Here is a 25,418-nt window from a genome sequence, read left to right as displayed (position 1 = left end):
GTTTGGATGCCATGGGAATTGGGATGGAACAAAGCTCTTTCTACAGTGAAACAACCCCCCGAGATGTCCACCCTAGCGCCTCCACAGAAACACTATAAATTTTATTTATATCCCGCCCTCCCCAGCCGAAGCCGGGCTCAGAGTGGCTAACAACAATAAAACAGTACAACAGTACAACACAACACAACACAACACAACACAACACTCTAAAATCATTCATTATAAAATTCAACCGGAGTGTTGTAGCAGGAGATCCCACCCCCTTCATGACATCGTGTTGCACAAGCACCACACACACACACACACACACACACACCATTCCCCAAGCGTGGAGATGTCCCTTCTAGAGGGGCATCACCCCAAAGAACGATAGCCTTCCGTAAATAAGGAAGCGCTAACCCCTTTATTTTCTATGAATTTTCTTACAACGCTCCACTTCGCCCTATCCTTATCATGAGTAGACCGGCCGCCCAAACTCTGGGTCAGTCGGCTGCCGTTTCAGCCAATCAGCGTTACCGAACAGCGCCTCTTGTGGCGACCACGCTGGTACTGCAGGCAGCAGACTCCCGCTTCCTTGTCTTTGACAGCCTCTTAATACAAAGTTTCCGAGTTCAATTGACCGTGACTGATTTAATCAAAATGTTGCAAGCCACTTCCTGAAAGGCGAAAGTACTTTGAACCTCAATGACGGTAATCTTCATAAATTCATCATAAATCAACCGTACGTCGGATTTTCACCGGACTACTTTTATTCTGCTCCATATCTCAAGGACTGTCAAAGGGGGGTGGTTTGATACCAGCCAGCCATAATCCCTTGACCAGCCAGGCACGTACTCTGCAGCCCTGCCCCAGTTGACACAGCAACCTTGATAATCATCTTGATGGGCTCAGACGAAGAACTATCAGAGGCACAATGAACTGCATACACTAGTGGATTCAACACGGACTTTGACAAAGGGACTGTGACCGGATTCCCCTCAGGGGGCAGGAAACTGCGCCTTTCTCTTTGTTTCTAAAAATGACTCATGAGGAGGAAGGGAGGGGGCTTCCGCCAGGTGTCAGGATGCTTTGATTACCTGTGCGACCCCTCCCCTGACTCCTCCTGTTCTTAATGTAGTCATGATGTAGATATGATGTATTTCTAGGGGTGTAACTTAGGGGATTATGAGCTAATAAAAATTGGGGTCTTCTTTTGTTCGGGGCTTCCATTTTGCTTCACCTCTGGGCGGTGGGAGCCCTGTCGCGACAGTCTTTTCTACCATAAAGACCAAGCCTACTGGCTGCTGATTTGCTTCCAATTTGCTCTGGTTGGTGTCTTGATTTTGTCCAAGGGAGCCCTCGGATTTTCCGGTAACAGTGTAGGATGGAGGGGCTCACAGCACTGACACCCCCAGCAGGTCTGGCTTCTCCATCTGTCGCAGCTTTGGCTCTGGCACAGAGGAAGCCGGTCTCTGGGTCTCCCACAACTGTCTCTGAGTCTTGCTTTCCTAGTTAGACAGCCCCCCCCATTAGCCTGGGTTGCCCCCCCCTTGCTGCAGTTCTTGCAACCCAGCTCCTTCTTTGGAGATGCTGAGGAGGATACTCAAGTGGCCAGAGAAGGCCCTTGTCTTGCCAAGAAACTAGTCTGTGGGAATCGTGCATCCATAATGCTATGGAAAGGGTGAATGTCTTCTAGAATTCTCTGGTGTCACCAGAAGAGAAAGCCATTCTTTTCAGTCAGGTCTGTTATCAACTGCAGAGGATGAGTAGCCTTGGGAGTCTCTTGGGGAGATGGAAGTGATGAAAGGACTGAATCCACGAGGGAGAGCTACGTGCTCTGAGATGGGGGAACTTCGGGCAAAGGCCAGCAGAGAAGGGATGCTGTTGGCCACTAGTTCTTGTTCCTCCCCACTTTCCCAAAGGGCGTAACATCTGAGGTCCTGCGGGAGGAAAGAGCGTCTCTGGGTCAGGGGCCAGTCTGGGCCAAAACGGCCCTCACCTGCCCCCACCACAGAGTCCCTGGCTCTCGTCTATATTATTGCACTTTATGTGTTGTTTATGTGCAAGATAAACATTTGATATTGTGGTAAGAATATATAGAAGAGTATTGTTTATGTGACTGCACAGCCGGTTACGTCTTGTGTGTTTGTCCATTCCAGGAATAGATTCCTGACCCAGATTTTCACAAGAAGTCCCTCAGATGATTCCCCTTTCAAACAGGATACGTGAATCTAAGCCAGTAGGGTCCTCCTCTCTGGCAGACGGACAACCCCGTCCCCAAAGCCCCTCCCTCCCCCACTTCCCCATGGGGGTCTCCCACACCTCCCACCACTCACTAGGATGGCTTTGGCCGCCTCCTGCTTGGAGCAGTTCTGGGTTCAGAGCCCCCTGAGCTGAGCTGCCTGGCAGTTCTGAATCACCTCCGGCAGGTACAGCTGATCTTCTCCCAGCAGCTGAAAGGCAAAAGTCAGGCTGTCAGTTCCTCACGAAGGGAGGGCTTCTCCACACCCGAGAGTGCAGAGTGGGGGGCAAGGAGGGCAGGTCTGAGTCCCTGCTCTGGTTCTCTCCAATACTCACCCCTGGGGGAGGGATGTGCAACCGCTGCACATCTGCAAAGAGAAGGACATGGGGACAGGTGAGTCCATCCCTGAGCACCTGGCAAGGCTATTCCAAGAGTGTTCTCCTGGGTTTCAAGTCCTACGGCAGGGAAGGAGGGACATCCCAGGCCTTGGGGGCCAATCCGGGCCTCCTTCAACCAGAATGTGGCTCCCCAGGCTAACAAGATGGTCAATATCCAGTTGCACTCCATCCTTTTAAAATTAAAATAACAAAATGGATCCCAACTTTCAGAGCATGTAAATCACATGAGTGGAAAGACTGCTGCTCCACTCACAGAAGTAGGACTATACTTCCTTCTCCCACCCTTGAAGTAAACGTCTATGTAACGAAACCGAATTGACCCAAGTCTGCCTTCCTCCGCCAACCTCAGCTTCGCTCTTCAAGCCAAAAGACAACACTTCCTGTAGTGATCAGGTGGGATTGCTATGAGGATTTATAACAAATATAGAGTAAGCCATCTGTGTCAGCAATGAAAGCATTGAGTTGACTGGGTTTAAACTATTTTGATATGATTCTTGACCAATCCACACCTCTGCATCCCTGTTCCATTTCTCTTTCTTCACAAGTCACGTACCCACTTAGACAGGCAGGCGTCCTGGGTCATCAAAGACAGTGGGCAGTTTCTTTGCTGTAGCTTTTCTGATATGTTAATCTTAGGCTGTTAATTTTAGGGCCAGGAAACAGGTCCACATAAAGGTAATAATGATTGTTGTCCTCCTGGCCATCCTTCTTATCATATGTATTGATTGTTTATGACCCACTTGGGCAGGGGTACAGACGTTTGGTCTGTAACACGTGGATCATCAGTCTGCATCTCATGTGTTCTGTGTTTTAAAGGTCTCTGAGATCTCTTGATGAAGGGAGGGAGATGCTCAGAGTCCAGCCAAGAGCTTCACCCCCAAAAGGATATCTGGGCATTGGCGTAGCCAGGGGGGCAGCTGCCCCCCCCAAATCCATTAAAAATAATAAGAATCTGAGGTTCTGCCAAGCGAGAGAGGGCTGAGCTGGGTGGACTCGGCTTGGCAAGGGTTAAAGGGAACCGAGCTGCCTTCCTAGAGAGGAAGCAAGGGGGGGCAGGTCCTCCAGAGCCAAGGCCCCTCCCTCCCCAGTCCTTTCCTGCAAGGAAGGGGGGGGTGTTGCTTTGTGTCTCTGCTGCAGGGTTGCATCGCTGTTCCTCCTGGGATCTGGTGAGTCTCCTCTCTCTCTGGGATCTGGTGAGTCTCCTCTCTCTCTGGGATCTGGTGAGTCTCCTCTCTCTCTCTGGGATCTGGTGAGTCTCCCCTCTCTCTGGGATCTGGTGAGTCTCCTCTCTCTCTGGGATCTGGTGGGGGTCCCAGGGCTGCAGCAGGGGAGGGGGCCTGGGGGGCCTGATCTGCTCCTGCAGGGGGGGGACCCCAAGTCAGGGAGGAGAGGGTCCTGCCAGGGAGGGGCCAGGTCTGCCACGCTCTCCTTCCTGCAGATCAGAGGGTCCCAAACTCATTTGCCCCCCCCCTTTCAGAAAAAATCTCCCTTCTTTAAACAAAGGAGTCCCTGGGACTTTAACTCTGTGTGACATCGCTCAGCCTCATTGCACAACAGAGGAAACATGTGCAAATGGTTTTCCAAGACCAGACGAGGAGGTGGACTAGCCCCCCCCCCCAAAAAAAAAGGTGGGAGAGGAAGGCCAGGGATAAAGAGAGGGATCCCAGCCCAGAGTCTGGCTGCTGCATTGGGGACCAGTTTCCCAGTGTCTCCCAGGGCAGCTCCCCACGGAGGCCACTGCAGCAATCCCCTCGCACCCAGAGCAGGGCATCCCAGGACCACATCCTCTCTCTCCCAAAGGGATTGTTGCTGGACAACCACCTGGAAATAGGCGCTGCTACTCACCGAGCCTCCAGGGACCTTGGCATCAATGTCTCTCTGGGTGTTAAGCTATCTAACAGAATACTAATACTAAATTACACACCTAAATTTCAAGGGAGGTATCTTTGGCACAACTCACTTGGCACTCAGCAGGTTGTCCCTCAGAGCAATGAAAAAGGGACCCCACCCCAGGAGTCTGTCTCTGTCTTGAGAGCAGCAGAGAGTCCAAGTGCAAAGGATTGTTGCTGGAAAACCAGCCGGAAATGGGCGCTCCTAGTCCCTGAGCCTCCAGGGACCTTGGCATCAATGGCTATGTGTGTGTTAAGCCATCCACCTCTCTTTTAAATCAGAACCAGTGAAGGCGGTGAAGGTCCTGTGTGAGTGTCTGGAAGCGGTTGGAGGATGGATGGCGGCTAACAGATTGAGGTTGAATCCTGACAAGACAGAAGTACTGTTTTTGGGGGACAGGAGGTGAGCAGGTGTGGAGGATTCCCTGTTCCTGAATAGGGTAACTGTGCCCCTGAAGGACCAGGTGCGCAGCCTGGGAGTCATTTTGGACTCACAGCTGTCCATGGAGGCGCAGGTTAACTCTGTGTCCAGGGCAGCTGTCTACCAGCTCCATCTGGTACGCAGGCTGAGACCCTACCTGCCCACGGACTGTCTCGCCAGAGTGGTGCATGCTCTAGTTATCTCACGCTTGGACTACTGCAACACGCTCTACGTGGGGCTACCTTTGAAGGTGACCCAGAAACTACAACTAATCCAGAATGCGGCAGCTAGACTGGTGACTGGGAGCGGCCGCCGAGACCATATAACACTGGTCTTGAAAGACCTACATTGGCTCCCATTACGTTTCCGAGCACAATTCAAAGTGTTGGTGCTGACCTTGAAAGCCCTAAACGGCCTCGGTCCAGTATACCTGAAGGAGCGTCTCCACCCCCATCGTTCTGCCCATACACTGAGGTCCAGCTCCGAGGGCCTTCTGGCGGTTCCCTCACTGCGAGAGGCCAAGTTACAGGGAACAAGGCAGAGGGCCTTCTCGGTAGTGGCGCCCGCCCTGTGGAACGCCCTCCCATCAGATGTCAAAGCGAAAAACATCTACCTGACATTCAGAAGACATCTGAAGGCAGCCCTGTTCAGGGAAGTTTTTAATATGTGACATTTTAGTGTATCTTTCATCTTTGTTGGAAGCTGCCCAGAGTGGCTGGGGAAACCCAGCCAGATGGGCGGGGTACAAATAATAAATTATTATTATTATTATTACTAATACTAAATTACCCGCCTAAATTTCAGGGGAGGTGTCTTTGGCCTCATCCACTTGGCCCTCAGGGGTTGGCCAGATACATTCCTGGCCCTCGGAGCAAAGAAAAAGGGACCCCACCACAGGAGTCTGTCTGGAGAGCGGCAGAGAGTCCAAGTGCAAGAAAAGGAGACAGAAGCAGGGGAGTGGGGGTGGGGGGAGAACAACTCCTGAGGACCCCCAGGTGAGGACCCCCACTAGAGCCAAGCATCCATTATTCACAAGATACAAATGACTCCCTTGTCAGTCAGTTCTGACTTCATGCATTGACTGGAAGGCAGGAGAAACCAGGTTGATTAATCTCACAGAAATCCCTTCAGCTGCCTCCACATTTTGCATTGCTAGAAGGCTAGAGACATATTTCTTCTCCTCCTCCTCTTCTTTCCCCCCCGAAAAGATAGCTCATGGACTGGAATGCGGTGCAGTCCAGCCCTAGTTCCCAGCAAGACTCATCCATGCTTGCTCAGGGATTCTTTTTCTTCTACTGACCTACAAATTCTGTAACAGAACAATGTATTTGCTTTGTAGGATTTGCTGCAGCTTCTCATTTAGACGGGCAGAACTTGGCAGAAGACCAAAAGGTTCCTTCCGATCTCTCAGAGGCTTCCTGAGAGCACAGATGGATGAGCGAGACACATCTGGCCCTGGAGCAGGAAGAGGCCATGCCAGCCAAACTGGGAGCAGTGGGGGATTCTGGGAAAACTCTGTGCAGAAGATCCTGAGTGAGGAGGACACCCTCCGCTCAGAGGTTCAGAGTCAGCAGTTGAGGCAGTTCTGCTGCCAGGAGGCCAAAGGACCCCGAGAGGTTTGCAGCCGATTTTACCACCTTGACCGTCAGTGGCTGAAGCCAGAAAGGCACATGAAAGCTGAGATGCTGGATCTTGTGATCTTGGAGCAGTTCCTGGCTGTCCTTCCACCGGAGATGGAGAGCTGGGTGAGGGAATGCGGAGCGGAGACCAGTTCCCAGGCGGTGGCCCTGGCCGAAGGTTTCCTCCTGAGTCAGGCAGAGGAGAGAAAGCAGGTGAGAGAGACTTTCCTCTGGATACTCCAAAGGAGCTCCAAACAGGATGGAGAACATCCCATAATGCTCTACTGTTGGCCCATCCGTTTTCTGGGAAGGCATCCATGGAATGAGATCTCACACCCTGAATGTTTTTGACTTTGTCATTCTTTTACTAATATTTCTCGCCATTCTCTGTTTTGAATCCTTGTTTCTTTCTCAGGGAAAGGATCTCTTTGCAGAAATGGACCTGGATTCCTGTGAGGCAGTGAGGCCTCCGTTGGACACCAGAGAGAGGCCACTGGGTAAGGAGGAAGGTGGTTTTTCTCCACTGGTGTCATTCTGTTGGTTTTCCAACTCATCTGAGGGTTCTTTGTCATGGCTAAAAATTGGCAGCTGTTTCTTTAATGCTTAAAAAGCTGGGTCAGCGGCCTGCACCAGGTTGTATATATAGAGTGAGAAATGTTACTTTGGTTTGGGTTGGTTGGTGAAAGCTGGTAGTGTTGCTGTGTGTGTGAGATTTTGACCAGCTTCGGCCCATCTGAAGCTGATACAGGCTCGTCTTATCTTGAGCCCAAGCAGAGTAGTCCACACAGCAGAAGGATAAGCAGTATGTGCCACATTCTCAACTTTATTTCCACTCTATGCTGAGAGAATACAAACATGCATCTTGCCTCTGTGAGAGCAGAGAAGCAACCTGTCTCTCTAACAAAGAAACCGAGAGAAGAGTGAAAAACAGGAAACCAGTGTACGTCACATCCAGTCTCCCATTCCTGTGGGAATCCAACAGTAACTTGGAGTGTGGAATGCAAAACAATTTCTTGTGACATGCATTCACTGCTTAGTGAGGAAGCAGAAACCAACAGTGTGTACAGTTGGTCAGTCGCTTTTGCAGAAAGGCTTTTAAGAATAAAAGCAGAAAGTACTCTGCAAGGTTACTCTTCTTGTGGACTCTTTTATGACAACAAGGGTCCGAGGACCAGGCTGAGGCAACAAAGGGAGGTCAGAACCCCCCCTTTTTTTTACAAAAACTGACAGGTTATGGGCCCAGTGTTTCTGAGCTTGTGCAGAGTGCAAAACGACTGACAGCATCTGAGCAGGGAGCTGGTGAGTCCTGGTGGTGTATGGAGCCAGTGGCTGTGCGTTGGAGCAGTTGGTGGCAAGCTGTAACTGTCTGCAGTGACGCTGGGGCAGCTAGGATCTGAGGATCAGGAAAGCACTCAGCATCGGCTACTGGAACAGTCTGAACTCCTAGAGGATCACAGTAGGCGACTCACAGAGCAGCTACACCAGTACTCTGCAAGGATACTCTTCTCGGGGACTCTTTTATGCCAACAGAACCTTTTTTTTTTTTTTTTACAAACACTGATATTCTTTTCATCTTGTTTTGCGGGGAGACAGTTGGGAGCAAGGGTCCAGAGGAGGGGAGATGGGTTTCTGCACATCTAACATATGAAATGGGCACAAACATCCAAATGCTCTCAGCAAGTATGGCTTTCTGAAAGGTCCATCTGCAGTTAGAGATGCCCTGTTTCCCCTGTGAGAGTAGTAGGCACTCCTGGCGTCCTGTTTACATTTTCTCTCTTGCAGGTGGCAGAAGGATGCCAGCAAAACCTCCTGATCCGCCTTTTCATGGGGGCAGAAGTGAAGCAGCGGCTGTGGAACCAGATCAGGTCAGGGGAAGCTGCCTTGTGGGGACAGAGGCTGAGGGATGGAGCAATGTCATGGACTGGTTGGGCACAGAGGAATGGTGGGAGGAAGCAGCTGGGGAACCAGGAAGGGAAGATGGCTCAGAGCCCAAGGAGTGGAGGTGGAAGAAGGATGAGTGATCAGAGGGAGAAGCCTGGGAAAAGGAGATGTCAGAAGCTAAAGGGGTAACAGGGCTTAGTGAGCTGGGAGACACTGTGGCAGAATGCAGTGCAGAATCAGAGGCAGAAGAGGAAGGAAGCGAGTGGGAGAGGGAAGTCGAGAGGCAGAGGTGAGTCAGGAGAAGGAGGAGCCATCGGTGGCTCCCTCTCCTTCTGCCAGAAGCCACCCTCCCTGCTTGTCTCTCAAATCCAGGAAACCCCCTGCGTTGCAGGAATCTCTGCTAGATTATGCAAACTTACAGACCCTCTGGGAATGAGCTGCTGTTCTCATGAGGCCCGAAACTCAGCCAAGTCTGTGAATACCGTGTTCTTGCTAAGAAAGTGTGAACTCCAGCTGTGTAGTGTGGGATTTCCTACCCAAAGAACTCTGACACCAGCCTTCTGAATTTTGCCAGTAGGATTCATCTGTAGTTGCAGTTTTCATGGAATCCTAGAGTTGAAAGGGACCCCAAGGGTCATCAAGTCCAACCCCCTGCGTTGCTAGATCATCCAAGACAGATGGCCATCCAAAATTGTTGTTGTTGTTTAGTCGTTTAGTCGTGTCCGACTCTTCGTGACCCCATGTACCAGAGCACACCAGGCACTCCTGTCTTCCACTGCCTCCCACAGTTTGGTCAGACTCATGTTTGTAGCTTCGAGAACACTGTCCAACCATCTCATTCTCTGTCGTCCCCTTCTCCTTGTACCCTCCATCTTTCCCAACAACAGGGTCTTTTCCAGGGAGTCTTCTCTTCTCATGAGGTGGCCAAAGTATTGGAGCCTCAACTTCACAGTCTGTCCTTCCGGTGAGCACTCAGGGCTAATTTCTTTAAGAATGGAGAGGTTTGTTCTTCTTGCAGTCCATGGGACTCTCAAGAGTCTCCTCCAGCACCATAACTCAAAAGCATCAATTATTTGGCGATCAGCCTTCTTTATGGTCCGGCTCTCACTTCCATACATCACTACTGGGAAGACCGTGGCTTTAACTATACGTACCTTTGTTGGTAAGGTGATGTCTCTGCTTTTTATTTATTTATTTTTTAAAAAAAAATTATTGGTTTTACAACATTTTTTAAACAATACAAACAAATAAAAAGACAAACAAACATGTATAATTTCATAACCTTTTTTTCATAACCCTCATTTCTCGGACTCCCCCATACCTCCCCTTTCTGCATCCCAATTTCCAAAATTATTTCAGCAGCTTCTAAGTAATTTTATCAAATATGTGTCCTCTTAGTCTTTTCTTCAACTTAATCTTATGTCACTGTAATCCCTTTTTCTTTCTCAACACCTCGACATTTTAGTATTCATCAATTTTATAATAGTTCTTAAGATAAACTTTGAATTTCTTCCAATCCTCTTCCGCCGTCTCTTTCCTCTGATCACGGATTCTGCCAGTCATCTCAGCCAGTGTCATATAGTCCATCACTTTCATCTGCCATTCTTCCAAGGTGGGTAGATCTTGTGTCTTCCAATACTTTGCGATAAGTATTCTTGCTGCTGTCGTAGCACACATAAAGAAAGTTCTATCTTTCTTTAGCACCAATTGGCCGACAATGCCCAAGAGAAAGGCCTCTGGTTTCTTAGGGAAGGTACATTTAAGTACTTTTTTCATTTCATTATATATCATCTCCCAGAAGGCCTTAATCTTTGGGCACGTCCACCAAAGGTGGTAGAAAGTACCTTCAGATTCTTTACATTTCCAGCACTTGTTATCAGGCAAATGGTAAATCTTTGCTAGCTTGACTGGGGTCGTGTACCACCTATAGATCATTTTCATAATATTTTCCTTTAAAGCATTGCATGCCGTGAATTTTATCCCGGTGTTCCACAACCATTCCCAGTCAGCAAACATAATGTTATGACCAATGTCCTGTGCCCACTTAATCATAGCTGATTTAACTGTTTCGTCTTGTGTATTCCATTTCAGCAGCAAATTATACATTCTTGACAAGTTCTTAGTATTGGGTTTTAACAGTTCAGTTTCTAATTTTGATTTCTCCACCTGGAAGCTAATTTTCCTGTCCTGTTTGTAAACCTCCATTATTTGATAATAATGGAGCCAATCTCGTACTTTGGGTTTCAATTTCTCATGACTCTGTAACTTCAATTTATTTCCATCTTGTTCCAAAATTTCCCAATACTTTGGCCATTCGGCCTCCATATTGAGTTTTTTCAATGCCTTAGCCTCCAAGGGTGACAACCATCTAGGGGTTTTGTTTTCCAACAAGTCTTTGTATCTTATCCAAACATTATATAATGCTTTTCTAACAATATGGTTTTTGAAAGCCCTATGCACTTTAATTTTATCATACCATAAGTATGCATGCCAACCAAATGTGTTATTGAAACCTTCTAAATCCAAGATATCTGTATTCTCGAGGAGCATCCACTCTTTCAGCCAGCAAAACGCTGCTGCTTCGTAGTACAATTTTAAGTCCGGCAGGGCAAATCCCCCTCTTTCTTTTACATCTGTCACTATTTAAAATTTTATTCTGGGCTTTTTGCCCTGCCAGACAAATTTTGAAATTTCTTTCTGCCACCTCTTGAAACAGTCCATCTTTTCAAGAATCTGCAAGGTTTGAAACAAAAATAACATTCTAGTCAGTACATTCATCTTGATAACTGCAATTCGGCCTAACATTGACAATTTCAAATTTGACCATATTTCTAGATCTTTTTTGATTTCTGACCAACATTTTTCATAATTGTCTTTATACAAGTTCAAGTTTTTAGATGTCAGATGAACCCCTAGGTATTTCACCTTCTTAACCACTGTCAAACCTGTTTCATTCTGGAATTTCTGCCTCTCCATACATGTCAATTTTCCCCCCAAAACTTTAGTCTTTTGTTTATTCAATTTAAATCCGGCCACCTGACCAAATTCTTGAATTATCTCCAACACCCTTTTTGTACTAGTATCTGGCTCTTGTAAAGTAAGTACCAAATCATCTGCAAAAGCTCTTAACTTGTAATGTTTTGCTCCGACCTGTACACCTTTAACCTGCTGGTCATCTCTAATCATATTTAGCAACACCTCCAGAACCGAGATAAAAAGTAGTGGGGAAATTGGGCACCCCTGTCGTGTCCCTTTTTCTATCTTAAGTTCTTCAGTTATCACATTATTTACAATCAACTTAGCTTTTTGTTCAGAATATATCGCACCCATACCATTCTCGAATCCTTGGCCTACCCCCATCCCATGAAGATTCTTTTTCATAAAACTCCAAGAAATATTGTCAAAGGCTTTCTCCGCGTCCACAAATATCAGTACTGCTTTAGTGTTTATATTCACCTCCAATAGTTCCAAAATGTCTATTATGTTCCTCACATTATCTGATAAATGCCTTTTTGGGAGAAAGCCTGCTTGGTCCTTGTGAATCTTCTCCATCAACACTCTTTTCAATCTTTTTGCCAAAATGTCTGCAAAAATTTTGTAATCCACATTGAGTAATGATATTGGGCGGTAGTTCTTAAGCTGAGTCTTTTCAGTCTCTGTCTTTGGTATGAGTGTAATATAAGCTTCTTTCCACGATTCTGGCGCCCCTTTCCCCTCCAAAATCTCGTTGCAGACTTCCTTTAACGGTTGTACCAACCACTCCTTCAAAGCTTTATAGTATCTGGAAGTCAGTCCATCTGGTCCTGGAGATTTGCCCAATTGCATGTTCTGAATGGCACCTTCTATCTCTTGTTCTGTTATTCTCTGATTTAGATCCACCTTACTTTGATAAGAGATTTTTTGTAATCCATATTTTTTAAGGAATTCATCTATATCCTCTTCGTTCTGCGGTCCTTGTGAATATATTTTTTTAAAATAGCTCAAGAAACAGTTTCTAATCTCGTTGGGTTTAGTTATATTCTTTCCATCCACTTCTAGATTTGTAACTGTATTTAGTTTCTGTCTTTTCTTCAATTGCCAAGCCAGAAGTTTGCCACATTTATCCGCAGATTCAAATGTCTTTTGTCTCATTTGCTTTATCTTCCACTCAATCTCTTGATTCATCAATTCCATATATTGTGTCTGATATAGCTTAATCTCTCTCAAAATCTCCTGGGACTTTGGTTTTGATCTCAATTTCTTCTCTCCTTCTTTTATCTTTTCCAAGATCTTTTCCTTCTTCTCATTTTGCTTTCTCTTTTTTACCGAATTTTGTTGAATTAGGAATCCTCGCATCACAGCTTTACTTGCGTCCCAGATCACTCTTTTTTCTACATCAGTTTTTAGGTTTATTTCAAAATAGTCCTTTAAGGTTTTTTGGGCCTTTCTGTGGATCTCCTCATCTCGAAACAGGGTGTCATTCATTCTCCATCTGAATTGACCAGTTGTTGTAAGTTTCATTTCCATCCTCACGGCGTTATGGTCAGAGCAAGTCTTTGGGCAGATTTCTATCTTCTTGATCTTTGGAGCCAGCCCACTAGTAATCCAGATTTGGTCGATTCTGGTCCAGGTCATCATTGCTTGAGAGAAGAAAGTTCCCTCTCTTTCGAGAGGGTTCCTTGTTCTCCAAATATCTATCAAGTCCATATTTTCAGTCATTTCAAAGAAGGTCTTCGGAAGTCTCCCTTCCTTAGAGATTGTCTGTCTTTGTGCCTTGTCCATATTTGTAGAAACCACACCATTCATATCTCCCATGATTACTACATTGTAGTCCAAATAGTCCATCAGAGTTTCATGCAGCTTCTTAAAAAATCCCGCCTTCCCTTCATTTGGTGCATAAATTCCGACTATTAACAATTTTTCTCCTTGTATTTGTATTTCAATTGCCAGGTATCTTCCTTGTTCATCTTTAAACATCATTTTTGGGGCCAATTTCTCTTTTGCATAAATCACCACTCCTCTTTTCTTAACTTTATCCGATGAGATGAATTCTTGTCCTAGTCTTTTATTTATAAGTAATTTCCTGTGTACCCTGGTCACATGAGTTTCTTGTAAACAAATCAAATCCAATTGTTCTCTTTTCAAAATATGAAAAACTTGGCGTCTTTTCGTAGGCATGTTCAGCCCATTACAATTCCAACTAAGGAATTGCAGGGCCATCTTGTTATTTAGCATTCACTCCTCCTACCGCTCCAAGTTGTTGCTCTTCCTCTGATGGTGGTTTAAGTCCAAATGATAGATTCAGGATGTCTACAGCTCCTTTTACCTCTGAGGTTGGGTCTACCGTTCCCTTCTGCAGATCCTCATGGTTTTTCTCCAAAAACTTCTCTTTGTCTTGAATTGTTTTTATTTTCACCTTCTTTCCCTTGTAGTTGAAGGACAGTCCTTGTGGGAACTCCCACCTAAAAAGTATATTGTTCCTTTCCAGCAGGTAGACCAGATCTTTGTAGAAGGTTCTCACCTCCAGAATATATTTAGGGATGTCCTTGAAGATTTGTATATGGGAATTTTCAGTTTCCAAGGCCTTTTGGTAATGTAGTTTTAATATTTTGTCCCTTTCTTTCATGGATCTAAAAGTAATCAGGCAATCCCTCGGAGTCTTTATGTTCTGTCTCCTGCCCAATCTAAATGCTGTTGTGATCTTAAATTCTTCCTCCTGCAATTCTTCCTGCCAAAAGTCAGAAAACTCTTGTGTGAGAAACTCCACGAGGCTGTCCCCTTCACTTTCAGGAACTAATCTTAATTTCAAGTTTCTCTCCTTTCTCTGTAATTCCAGCAAAGACAAGGCCGCATCATGTTCATATACTTTTTTGGAGATCGGTTCTAATTTTTCCTGTGTCTCTTCAGCAATATTTCTGGCGTCCTCTGCAATTTTACGTGTTGCAGAGTTTTCTTCAATCAGTTTATTTATAGATTCCGTATTAGAAGTCACACTTTTCGTATTCAAGTCCAACCTTGCTGTTAGTTCTGTTAATTTTTGTGAATTTTCTGTACTCTGCTTTGTCAAAGCTTCTAAAGATTGATTTATCTTGAGTAACGCCTGTGTCATTGAATCCATGGAAACAGCTGTCACTTTTTCTTGCCCAGCTGCTCCTGTCGGTGTTAGGCTTGATATTGAGCCTCTTTTCTTTTGTTGTTGTTGTTTTGCTTTAGCTCTAGTGGTTATCTCATCCGCTGGGCCGCTCATGTCCCAAGGACGTTCTCACAGGAGCAGTTCCCTGATGGAAAATCCCACTGTCTTAATCTGTTGCTTTGCAACTGTTACTTCTCAACCCTCTAGAGGGAGCAAAACAAAATGTCCAAGTGAAGGAAACACAGAACTAAGAACAAAGAAACCAGGAAACTTCAATATAAATGCTGCAACACTTTTTCTATGTAGTTTCTCTGTCAACACAGTCCAATATGTTGTGGCAGCAAAGCCCCCAAACTTTGTATCAGGTAGAATATCAACTATGTAGCTTTGTAACTAGTTTCTAAAATCAGTTCTCTGTCCTGGTGTCTTATTTTGGCAGTCCGTTTCAGGGGATTAAGACAGCGGAAAACTTTTCTCTTTCAAATAGGTCATGCAGGTTAATAAAGTTACTTTTTCTCCCCTCTGCCCCTGCTTGCTAGAGAGGAGGTTCGTGTCCGATGCCAGGCTTAAACAGTCCTACAGTATTTTCATTCAGATGCAGCTTTATATTTTCGTTGCTTTATCTGTCATGCAGTCGGGGGAAGGCAGACTTCCTTAATTTTAACCTTCCCCATTTCCGGCCAAATTTCAGATTTAAATTTTTAAAGTCCAGATAATCGTTCAATCCTACTCACAGGTTTTTCGATCCAATTTCAATTTACAGGAAGGAATCAGCGCTCTCCATTCATGGCGACGCGGCTTCGCTCTGCGAGCTGGGTTGCGACTCTCAGCACCGCACTCTCCCGATGCTGTTCCGGAGCCTTTAAAAAGGCTCTTTCGCAGTAAGGGGGCGCTTCTGGTGCCCACTGAGTCTCCTTGTTCACAGGCTTCCGCGCCTGTGATTTTAGGGGTCCCCCACTTGCCGTAGCGGGTCAGACCCGAACTCGCGAAGCAGTCCTCCTCCGGAGCTCGGAGGGAGGACCGCCATTAAACACTGGCGCCGACCGGAAGTCCCGATGTCTCTGCTTTTTAAGATGCTGTCTAGATATGCCATCACCTTTCTCCCAAGGAGCAGGCGTCTTTTAATTTTGTGACTGCTGTCACCATCTGCAGTGATCATGGAGCCCAAGAAAGTAAAAGCTCTTACTGCTTCCATTTCTTCCCCTTCTATTTGCCAGGAGGTGATGGGACCAGTGGCCATGATATTCGCTTTTCTGATGTTGACCTTCAGACCATATTTTGTGCTCTCCTCTTTCACCCTCATTAAAAGGTTCTTTAATTCCTCCTCACTTTCTGCCATCAAGGTTGTGTCATCTGTATATCTGAGGTTGTTGATATTTCTTCCGGCGATCTTAATTCCGGCTTGGGATTCATCCAGCCCAGCCTTTCGCATGATGAATTCTGCATATAAGTTAAATAAGCAGGGGGACAATATACAGCCTTGTCGTACTCCTTTCCCAATTTTGAACCAATCAGTTGTTCCATATCCAGTTCTAACTGTAGATGAGGTGATCAGGCACTCCCATTTCTTTAAGAACTTGCCATAGTTTGCTGTGGTCGACACAGTCAAAGGCTTTTGCATAGTCAATGAAGCAGAAGTAGATGTCTTTCTGGAACTCTCTAGCTTTCTCCATAATCCAGCGCATGTATGCAATTTGGTCTCTGGTTCCTCTGCCTCTTCTAAATCCAGCTTGCACTTCTGGGAGTTCTCGGTCCACATACTGCTTGAGCCTGCCTTGTAGAATTTTAAGCATAACCTTGCTAGCGTGTGAAATGAGTGCAATTGTGCGGTAGTTGGAGCATTCTTTGGCACTGCCCTTCTTTGGGATTGGGATGTAGACTGATCTTGCCACCTCTTCTTGATGTCTTCTGCTTCTGATAGGTCCTTTCCACTTTTGTCTTTTATTATGGAAATCTTTGTACAAAATGTTCCTTTCATATCTCCAATTTTCTTGAACAGATTTCTGGTTTTTCCCATTCTATTGTTTTCCTCTATTTCTTTGCATTGCTCGTTTAAGAAGGCCTTCTTGTCTCTCCTTGCTATTCTTTGGAAATCTGCATTCAGTTTCCTGTATCTTTCACTATCTCCCTCGCATTTTGCTTGCCTTCTCTCCCCCGCTATTTGTAAGGCCTCGTTGGACAGCCACTTTGCTTTCTTGCATTTACTTTTCATTGGGATGGTTTTAGTTGCTGCCTCTTGTATAATGTTACGAGCCTCCATCCATAGTTCTTCAGGCACTCTATCCACCAAATCTAAATCCTTAAACCTGTTCCTCACTTCCACTATGTATTCATAAGGGATTTGGGATTTGATTTAGATTGTATCTTACCGGCCCAGTGGTTTTTCCTACTTTCTTCAGTTTAAGCTTGAATTTTGCTATAAGAAGCTGATGATCTGAGCCACAGTCAGCTCCAGGTCTTGTTTTTGCTGACTGTATAGAGCTTCTCCATCTTTGGCTGCAGAGAATATAATCAATCTGATTTTGATGCTGCCCATCTGGTGATGTCCATGTGTAGAGTCGTCTCTTGTGTTGTTGGAAAAGAGTGTTTGTGATGACCAGCTTGTTCTCTTGGCAGAACTCTATTAGCCTTTGCCCTGCTTCATTTTGAACTCCAAGGCCAAACTTGCCAGTTGTTCCTTTTATCTCTCGACTCCCTACTTTAGCATTCCAATCCCCTATAATGAGAAGAACATCCCTCTTTGGTGTCATTTCTATAAGGTGTTGTAAGCCTTCATAGAATTGGTGAATTTCAGTTTCTTCAGCACCAGTGGTTGGTGCAGAAACTTGGATTACTGTGATGTTAAAAGGTCTGCCTTGTATTCGTATCGAGATCATTCTATCATTTTTGAGACTGCATCCTAGTACAGCTTTTGCCACTCTTTTGTTGACTCTGAGGGCCACTCCATTTCTTTTACAGGATTCTTGCCCACAGTAGTAGATGTGATGGTCATCCGAACTAAATTCGCCCATTCCCATCCATTTTAGTTCACTGATGCCCAGGATGTCAATATTTATTCTTGCCATCTCATTTTTGACCCCATCCAACTTACCAAGGTTTATGGTTCTTACATTCCAGGTTCCTATGCAATATTTTTCTTTACATCATTGGACTTTCCTTTCGCTTCCAGGCATATCCGCAACTGAGCGTCCTTTCGGCTTTGGCCCAGCCGCTTCATCAGCTCTGAATCTACTTGTACTTGTCCTCCGCTCTTCCTCAGTAGCATGTTGGACGCCTTCCGACCTGAGGGGCTCATCTTCCAGCGTCATAACTTTTATATGCCTGTTGTCTTTGTCCATGGAGTTTTCTTGGCAGGGATACTGGAGTGGCTTACCGGTTCCTGCTCCAAGTGGATCACGTTTGGTCAAAACTCTCCACTATGACCTGTCCATCTTGGGTGGCCCTGCACCACATAGCTCATAGCTTCTCTGAGTTATTCAAGCCCCTTCGCCACGGCAAGGCAGTGATCCATGAAGGGGGCCATCCAAAATAGGCTTATCTTAATTCTAGACTGATCACTGAATGCAAAAACTGGTTTCTAAGCAGTGGACAAATGAGAACAAATAGTGGCCTGGATTCACCTAACCAGCGCCATCCGCTGGAAAATGGAGCCTGCCCCCCATTCCTCCCCTCCCCCTCTCCATGCCCCCATGAACCCCTTGAATTTGGCCCTAGGGCATTGGGAGGGAACCTCCCTAGAACAACTCACGAGGAGAGGAGAAAGTGGATCCTCCCATCGGGAAAACTGGAATGCTTGTGTAGGCAGAGTGACTTGAAAACCACAAGGTGGAGTACCACCTATTTGCACAAAGACGGATACGCATAATTAAAAGGCAGAATAAAATAAGCATCTATAAATAAAATGTGCAGCTAGCAATCCTATTGAAACAACACCGCAACCCAGCCAGATGGGCGGGGTATAAATAATAAATTATTATTATTATTATTATTATTATTATTATTATTATTATTATTTACAGGAAGGAAACAACAGAGCATTGTGGAGCAGATCATATTTCTGCTGTCTCAGAGGAGGACATTTCCCTTTTTCTTTTAGGGTCCAGTCTGCTTTGAAGATGTCACCATTCGTTTCACGGACGAGGAGTGGGCGTTCCTGGATCCTGCCCAGAGAGCTCTGCATAAGGACGTCATGGAGGAGACTCGTGGGATCGTGGCCTCTCTTGGTAAGGCTCCCTGTGGGATCATCATATCAGCCTGGAAATTCAAAACATACCTCTATGGAACCAACCTCATATATTTTCACAGAGCTCAACAGTGCCCCCTATAACACCTGGGAACCTAACACCCCCACAATAAACAGTAAGTTACAGTATTTTCTTTGAACAATCTTCCTCAAATTATTCCTTTTCCTACCACGATCAGGCTGGTCTGAACTGCCCAGGCCATCTTCAATGTCAGCTTCAGAATTGTTAGGAAAGATAAGTTGTGAGCTTTAGAGCTTACAGGGTTAACAGCTCATTGAGTGTCCTGCATCTGGGGAGGCGCTTTCTCAACATCCGGGAAAGCTGTTTCTTCGTTCTTTCTGACTTTCGTTTTCTGCTGAGACATGGAAGACGCAACGTCTGCATCTTCCGATGGTTTATCTTGCTGTACATACAATAAAGCTTTCTTATTTAGAGGAACAGCAGTGTATTGGACTCTGAGTTCTGCAAGCTCACACACACAAGCAGCACTCACTGTGCCGCTCTGCTATAAGTCCAGGAAATGTGGAGCTTCAGGTTTTCTGTTTTTGTTTTTGCTCCTGTCAGTCTTGGGTTGACCAAAGAAACAACTGACAATGGAGATGGAGGGGATGCTATGGTTGGGCCAAACAAAATTAATCCCAGAGAGCTGTGGAAACGTACCGGACACCACATACGTAGCTTCAGGTTTTCTGGTTTTGTATTTGCTCCTGTCAGTCTTGGGTTGATCAAAAACATTAGGAAGAACTTCCTGACAGTAAGAGCTGTTTGACAGTGGAATTTGCTGCCAAGGAGTGTGGTGGAGTCTCCTTCTTTGGAGGTCTTTAAGCAGAGGCTTGACAACCATATGTCAGGAGTGCTCTGATGGTGTTTCCTGCTTGGCAGGGGGTTGGACTCGATGGCCCTTGTGGTCTCTTCCAACTCTATGATTCTATGAAAGAAATGACTGACAATGGAGATGGAGGGGATGCCATGGTTGGGCCAAACAAAATTCATCCCAGAGAAGAGCTAGACTTATTGAATCTCAGGTAGTAGTAGCAGTGATGATGATGATGATGATGATGATGATGATGATGAAGATGGTTTACAAACTTAATCTTTTCCAGAACAGAACTGTTCTCAAATCAATGTAACACTGTAGTAGAATCATAGAATCATAGAGTTGGAAGAGACCACAAGGGCCATCGAGTCCAACCCCCTGCCAAGCAAGAAACACCATCAGAGCACTCCTGACATATGGTTGTCAGGCCTCTGCTTAAAGACCTCCAAAGAAGGAGACGCCACCACACTCCTGGGCAGCAAATTCCACTGTCGAACAGCTCTTACTGTCAGGAAGTTCTTCCTAATGTTTAGGTGGAATCTTCTTTCTTGTAGTTTGGATCCATTGCTCCGTGTCCGCTTCTCTGGAGCAGCAGAAAACAACCTTTCTCCCTCCTCTATGCGACATCCTTTTATATATTTGAACATGACTATCATATCACCCCTTAACCTCCTCTTCTCCAGGCTAAACATGCCCAGCTCCCTTAGCCGTTCCTCATAAGGCATCGTTTCCAGGCCTTTGACCATTTTGGTTGCCCTCCTCTGGACACGTTCCAGTTTGTCAGTGTCCTTCTTGAATTGTGGTGCCCAGAACTGGACACAGTACTCCAGGTGAGGTCTGACCAGAGCAGAATACAGTGGCATTATTACTTCCCTTGATCTAGATGCTATACTCCTATTGATGCAGCCCAGAATTGCATTGGCTTTTTTAGCTGCCACGTCACACTGTTGGCTCATGTCAAGTTTGTGGTCAACCAAGACTCCTAGATCCTTTTCACATGTACTGCTCTCAAGCCAGGTGTCACCCATCTTGTATTTGTGCCTCTCATTTTTTTTGCCCATTTTTTTGATCCCATATAAATAGAACATTAACTTTAAAGTGAACTTCTCCTAGTAGCCAAAATTGTGGAAACCTTTTGTGAAAAGTGTATTTCTGAGGTTTGATGGCTCATAACACCACTTTTGTGTGGAGTAATACCATAAAATTATATAGCAATAAAGGATAATCTAATGAAGAATGTAATGAAAGAACTTTTATGAAGGAGTATTTATGAGAACAGCAGTCATACCCATTGGCAACCTTTAGCTTTAATTAAGGCCTTACAATGCCTTCCCATGATATGAACCAAGTTTTTAGTACTGCAGCTGTAATAAAGTGAAACCAAGATTAAATTATTGCCTCTGTTAATTGGACTTTATTGCTGGGTTGCTTCTGACTAACAAGTTTCTTTAGTCGGCTCCATAGATTTCTGATTGGGTTAAAGTTTGGGCTATTCCCAGGCCATTCCGGCAGTGAAATATCTTTATCTTGAAAGCACCTTTTGCACACAGCAGCAACACGACATGGAGCGGAATCCTGTTGAAATAGAAAATAGAATATATATATATATGTGTGTGTGTGTGTGTGTGTGTGTGTGTGATGTTTCCAAGGGGTTGCTCGAGAGCAAGCAGGCAAATATCTCCCTGCTTAGCTGTGAAGCCTTGCTTTTGCTGCCAAAATAAACCTTATCCATCCGGATCGCCACTCTCCCGTGGCTGGCTCATTCGTTGGCAGAATCCGTGAGTGGGCGGTTCCTAAACTTTCCCCAGCAAAGCAGCTTCTTGACTCCCAGTCTGTGCCTCCCCTCTCTGCGCGGATGCTTTCTGCGCAAGGAGGGTGTGGGGAACAGAGGACCCCTCTCCTCCCCACTTTGCCCAGGCAAGTTGTCCTGGCACTGTCTTGCCTCTTCCGACTCCTGCAGCGCCGCTCCACTGGAGGCGTCTTTATTCTCCTCCGTTGAAGAGGAGCTGCTTCCCACGATCCCTGGAGGCTCTCTGTAATCCATTCGGCTTTTCCTCTCTCCCTCCTGAACCGAGGGCAGTTCCCTGACAACGTGCTTCAGCATCTGGGAAAAGATCACCTGAGGAACGGTTCAGTTTGCGCGCAAGTCTTTCATTTATGCATTTTAGGGCATTTACATCCCCATTAATGATGTAAATTTTGCCCACACCTTTTGCTGCCATACAACCCCAGATCAACACAATATCTGAGTGTTTCGTGGTCGGTGTAATGCAAGTGGATGTAAATCTTATCTGATTTGGGTCTCATTGCTCCAAATAACACTGTTCCATTGTTCAGCTGTCCAGTTAACATGGGTTTAATCTTTTCAACCTTTGCTTGTGAGATGACAATGGCTTATTCCTTAGAATTATAACATTTTGACCAGTCCTTGCACTCAACTTCACATTAAATTGCGCCATGTCATCTTGTATACACCCAGATGATTTTCTTCTGTCATGTAGGGACAGTCTCTCCACTCGTCCATCGTTACTTGCCTTTGTGCACCTTTCCCTGCCTTTACCGGTCTGATTTTATAGTGACTAAGTCTCCTGATACCTCTTCAAAAATATATAATGGCCAGTCTGGTTAAGTTTTTCCTTATCTTTCATCAGTTTCTTCATAACTGTAGCATTGTTCATTAAACAGTACAATTTTACATCGCTTTCTGGATGACCAGTCAACTCTTTGTGCCATTTCTATAATTTTATTATGTTTTACAAGAACACAAAAAAACCAACCACAAAAAGACACACAGTCAACCTAAGCAAGTTGTGCTTCCTTTTTCTGGTTATTTGGCTATAACATTAGATAGAATATGGGTAAATGAACAATTTCCGTTGATACATAATTGTATGATATTACTCCAAAAGAAGCAGTGTTATGAGCCATCAAACCTCTGAAATACACTTTTCTGCAAAAGTCTTCCACAATTTTGGCCACTACTCTATAGCAAACAAAGCAGCAGTCAACAACTCAACAAAATCTGATAATAAATATGTTGGTTATTGACAAACAACAAAGGTAAGAAACACACACTGAACTCCCTTAATTTCTTCTCCATTTGTTCTTGAGGCTCTAATCCCTTTTTGTCTCCATTGCAGATTATGATGAAATCAAGAACAAAGGTGACCACGATAAAATCCCCAGAGAGGAAAAGCCACGTGAAAATTTGGAGTGTGGAGAAAGCTGCAGTCAGCGCTCCCATTCCACTTCCCATCAACAAAATATCCTTGGAAAGAAACTCTATCAGTGTGTGGAAAGTGGAAAGAGCTTCAGTTCGAGCTCGGATCTCACTAAGCATCAGAGAATTCATACAGGGGAGAAACCCTATCAGTGCATGGAATGTGGAAAGAGCTTCAGTCAGGGCTCCTCTCTCACTAGGCATCAGAGAATTCATACAGGGGAGAAACCCTATCAGTGCGTGGAATGTGGAAAGAGCTTCAGTAGGAGCACCGATCTCACTTCCCATCAGAGAATTCATACAGGGGAGAAACCCTATCAGTTTGCGGAATGTGGAAAGAGCTTCAGTAAGAGCTCCAAACTCACTTCCCATCAAAGAATTCATACTGGGGAGAAACCCTATCAGTGTGTGGAATGTGGAAAGAGCTTCAGTCACGGCTCCTCTCTCACTAGGCATCAGAGAATTCATACAGGGGAGAAACCCTATCAGTGCGTGGAATGTGGAAAGAGCTTCAGTAGGAGCACCAATCTCACTTCCCATCAGAGAATTCATACAGGGGAGAAACCCTATCAGTGTGTGGAATGTGGAAAGAGCTTCAGTCACGGCTCCCATCTCACTAGGCATCAGAGAATTCATACAGGGGAGAAACCCTATCAGTGCATGGAATGTGGAAAGAGCTTCAGGAAGAGGTCCTCTCTCACTTCCCATCAAAGAATTCATACTGGGGAGAAACCCTATCAGTTTGCGGAATGTGGAAAGAGCTTCAGTAAGAGCTCTAAACTCACTTCCCATCAAAGAATTCATACTGGGGAGAAACCCTATCAGTGTGTGGAATGTGGAAAGAGCTTCACTTATAGCTCCAAACTCACTTCGCATCAAAGAATTCATACTGGGGAGAAACCCTATCAGTGTGTGGAATGTGGAAAGAGCTTCAGTCAGAGCTCTGATCTCACTTCCCATCAAAGAATTCATACTGGGGAGAAACCCTATCAGTGTGTGGAATGTGGAAAGAGCTTCAGGAAGAGCTCCTCTCTCACTTCCCATCAAAGAATTCATACTGGGGAGAAACCCTATCAGTGTGTGGAATGTGGAAAGAGCTTCACTGAAAGCTCCACTCTCACTTCGCATCAAAGAATTCATACTGGGGAGAAACCCTATCAGTGTGTGGAATGTGGAAAGAGCTTCGTTCATAGCTCCAAACTCACTTCCCATCAAAGAATTCATACTGGGGAGAAACCCTATCAGTGTGTGGAATGTGGAAAGAGCTTCAGTAAGAGTTCCTATCTCACTTCGCATCAAAGAATTCATACAGGGGAGAAACCCTATCAGTGTGTGGAATGTGGAAAGAGCTTCAGTCAGAGCTCCAATCTCACTTCGCATCAAAGAATTCATACAGGGGAGAAACCCTATCAGTGTGTGGAATGTGGAAAGAGCTTCACTGATAGCTCCAAACTCACTTCCCATCAAAGAATTCATACTGGGGAGAAACCCTATCAGTGTGTGGAATGTGGAAAGAGCTTCAGTAAGAGTTCCTATCTCACTTCGCATCAAAGAATTCATACAGGGGAGAAACCCTATCAGTGTGTGGAATGTGGAAAGAGCTTCAGTCAGAGCTCCAATCTCACTTCGCATCAAAGAATTCATACAGGGGAGAAACCCTATCAGTGTGTGGAATGTGGAAAGAACTTTCATCACAGCCACAATCTCACTTCCCATCAAAGAATTCATACAGGGCAGAAACCCTATCAGTGTGTGGAATGTGGAAAGAGCTTCAGGAATAGGTCCTCTCTCACTTCCCATCAAAGAATTCATACTGGGGAGAAACCCTATCAGTGTGTGGAATGTGGAAAGAGCTTCACTGAAAGCTCCTCTCTCACTTCCCATCAAAGAATTCATACAGGGCAGAAACCCTATCAGTGTGTGGAATGTGGAAAGAGCTTCAGTCAGAGCTCTGATCTCACTTCCCATCAAAGAATTCATACAGGGGAGAAACCCTATCAGTGTGTGGAATGTGGAAATAGCTTCAGGAAGAGGTCCTCTCTCACTTCCCATCAAAGAATTCATACTGGGGAGAAACCCTATCAGTGTGTGGAATGTGGAAATAGCTTCAGTCAGAGCTCCCATCTCACTTCCCATCAGAGAATTCATACAGGGGAGAAACCCTATCAGTGTGTGGAATGTGGAAAGAGCTTCACTCATAGCTCCAATCTCACTTCCCATCAAAGAATTCATACAGGGGAGAAAACATATTAGTGTGTGGAATGTGGAAAGAGCTTCTGGAGGAGCTCCAATCTCACTTTCCATCAAAGAATCTATACAAAGGTCGGAAAAACCATTAAACATGTTTAGGAACCAGACAAATCTCCACCTTTGGCTGATTAACATTGGTTTTGTGTTTTTATCTTGTGTTTTTATGTTGTAACATTCCTGAGACATGTGGGTGTAGGGACTAGGCACCAACTCTTAAAGCCCATGGGGTCTTTGTCCCCCAATAAAATATCTGAGGGGGCCACGCCCCAGGGTTCCCCCCCCCAAACACAACCTTTTATTCTTCCACAACTTGCCATACAATTTCTCTTTGAATTTTCCCTCAATA

The 25,418-nt window shown here is 45.3% G+C and overlaps 3 protein-coding genes across 3 annotated transcripts in view; 2 read left to right on the top strand and 1 right to left on the bottom strand.

Annotated features, from left to right (window-relative positions):
* The window catches only part of LOC114595223 (uncharacterized), a 646,585-nt gene that overhangs the window by 375,104 nt on the left and 246,063 nt on the right, over positions 1-25,418 (bottom strand). The window lies entirely within an intron of this gene.
* The window catches only part of LOC114595227 (uncharacterized), a 56,517-nt gene continuing 36,844 nt past the window's right edge, over positions 5,746-25,418 (top strand). Inside the window, exons 1-2 of the mRNA XM_077927819.1 lie at positions 5,746-6,761; positions 6,964-7,045. Coding sequence (XP_077783945.1) covers positions 6,252-6,761; positions 6,964-7,045 — 592 coding nt within the window. The 5' untranslated portion in view covers positions 5,746-6,251. The remainder of the gene's footprint in view (positions 6,762-6,963; positions 7,046-25,418) is intronic.
* On the top strand, positions 8,341-25,179 carry LOC144327584 (uncharacterized). The gene is made up of 3 exons (XM_077927903.1): positions 8,341-8,413; positions 18,638-18,764; positions 22,743-25,179. Exons 1-3 carry the CDS (start codon positions 8,342-8,344, stop codon positions 25,073-25,075), a joined length of 2,532 nt encoding a protein of 843 aa, XP_077784029.1. The 5' UTR covers position 8,341; the 3' UTR covers positions 25,076-25,179.

The sequence above is a fragment of the Podarcis muralis genome, chromosome 4 (assembly GCF_964188315.1).
Source record: "Podarcis muralis chromosome 4, rPodMur119.hap1.1, whole genome shotgun sequence".
NCBI classification, from domain to species: Eukaryota; Metazoa; Chordata; class Lepidosauria; order Squamata; family Lacertidae; genus Podarcis; species Podarcis muralis.
Note: the sequence above shows the minus strand (reverse complement) of the source record. Positions and strands in the feature narration are given on the sequence as shown.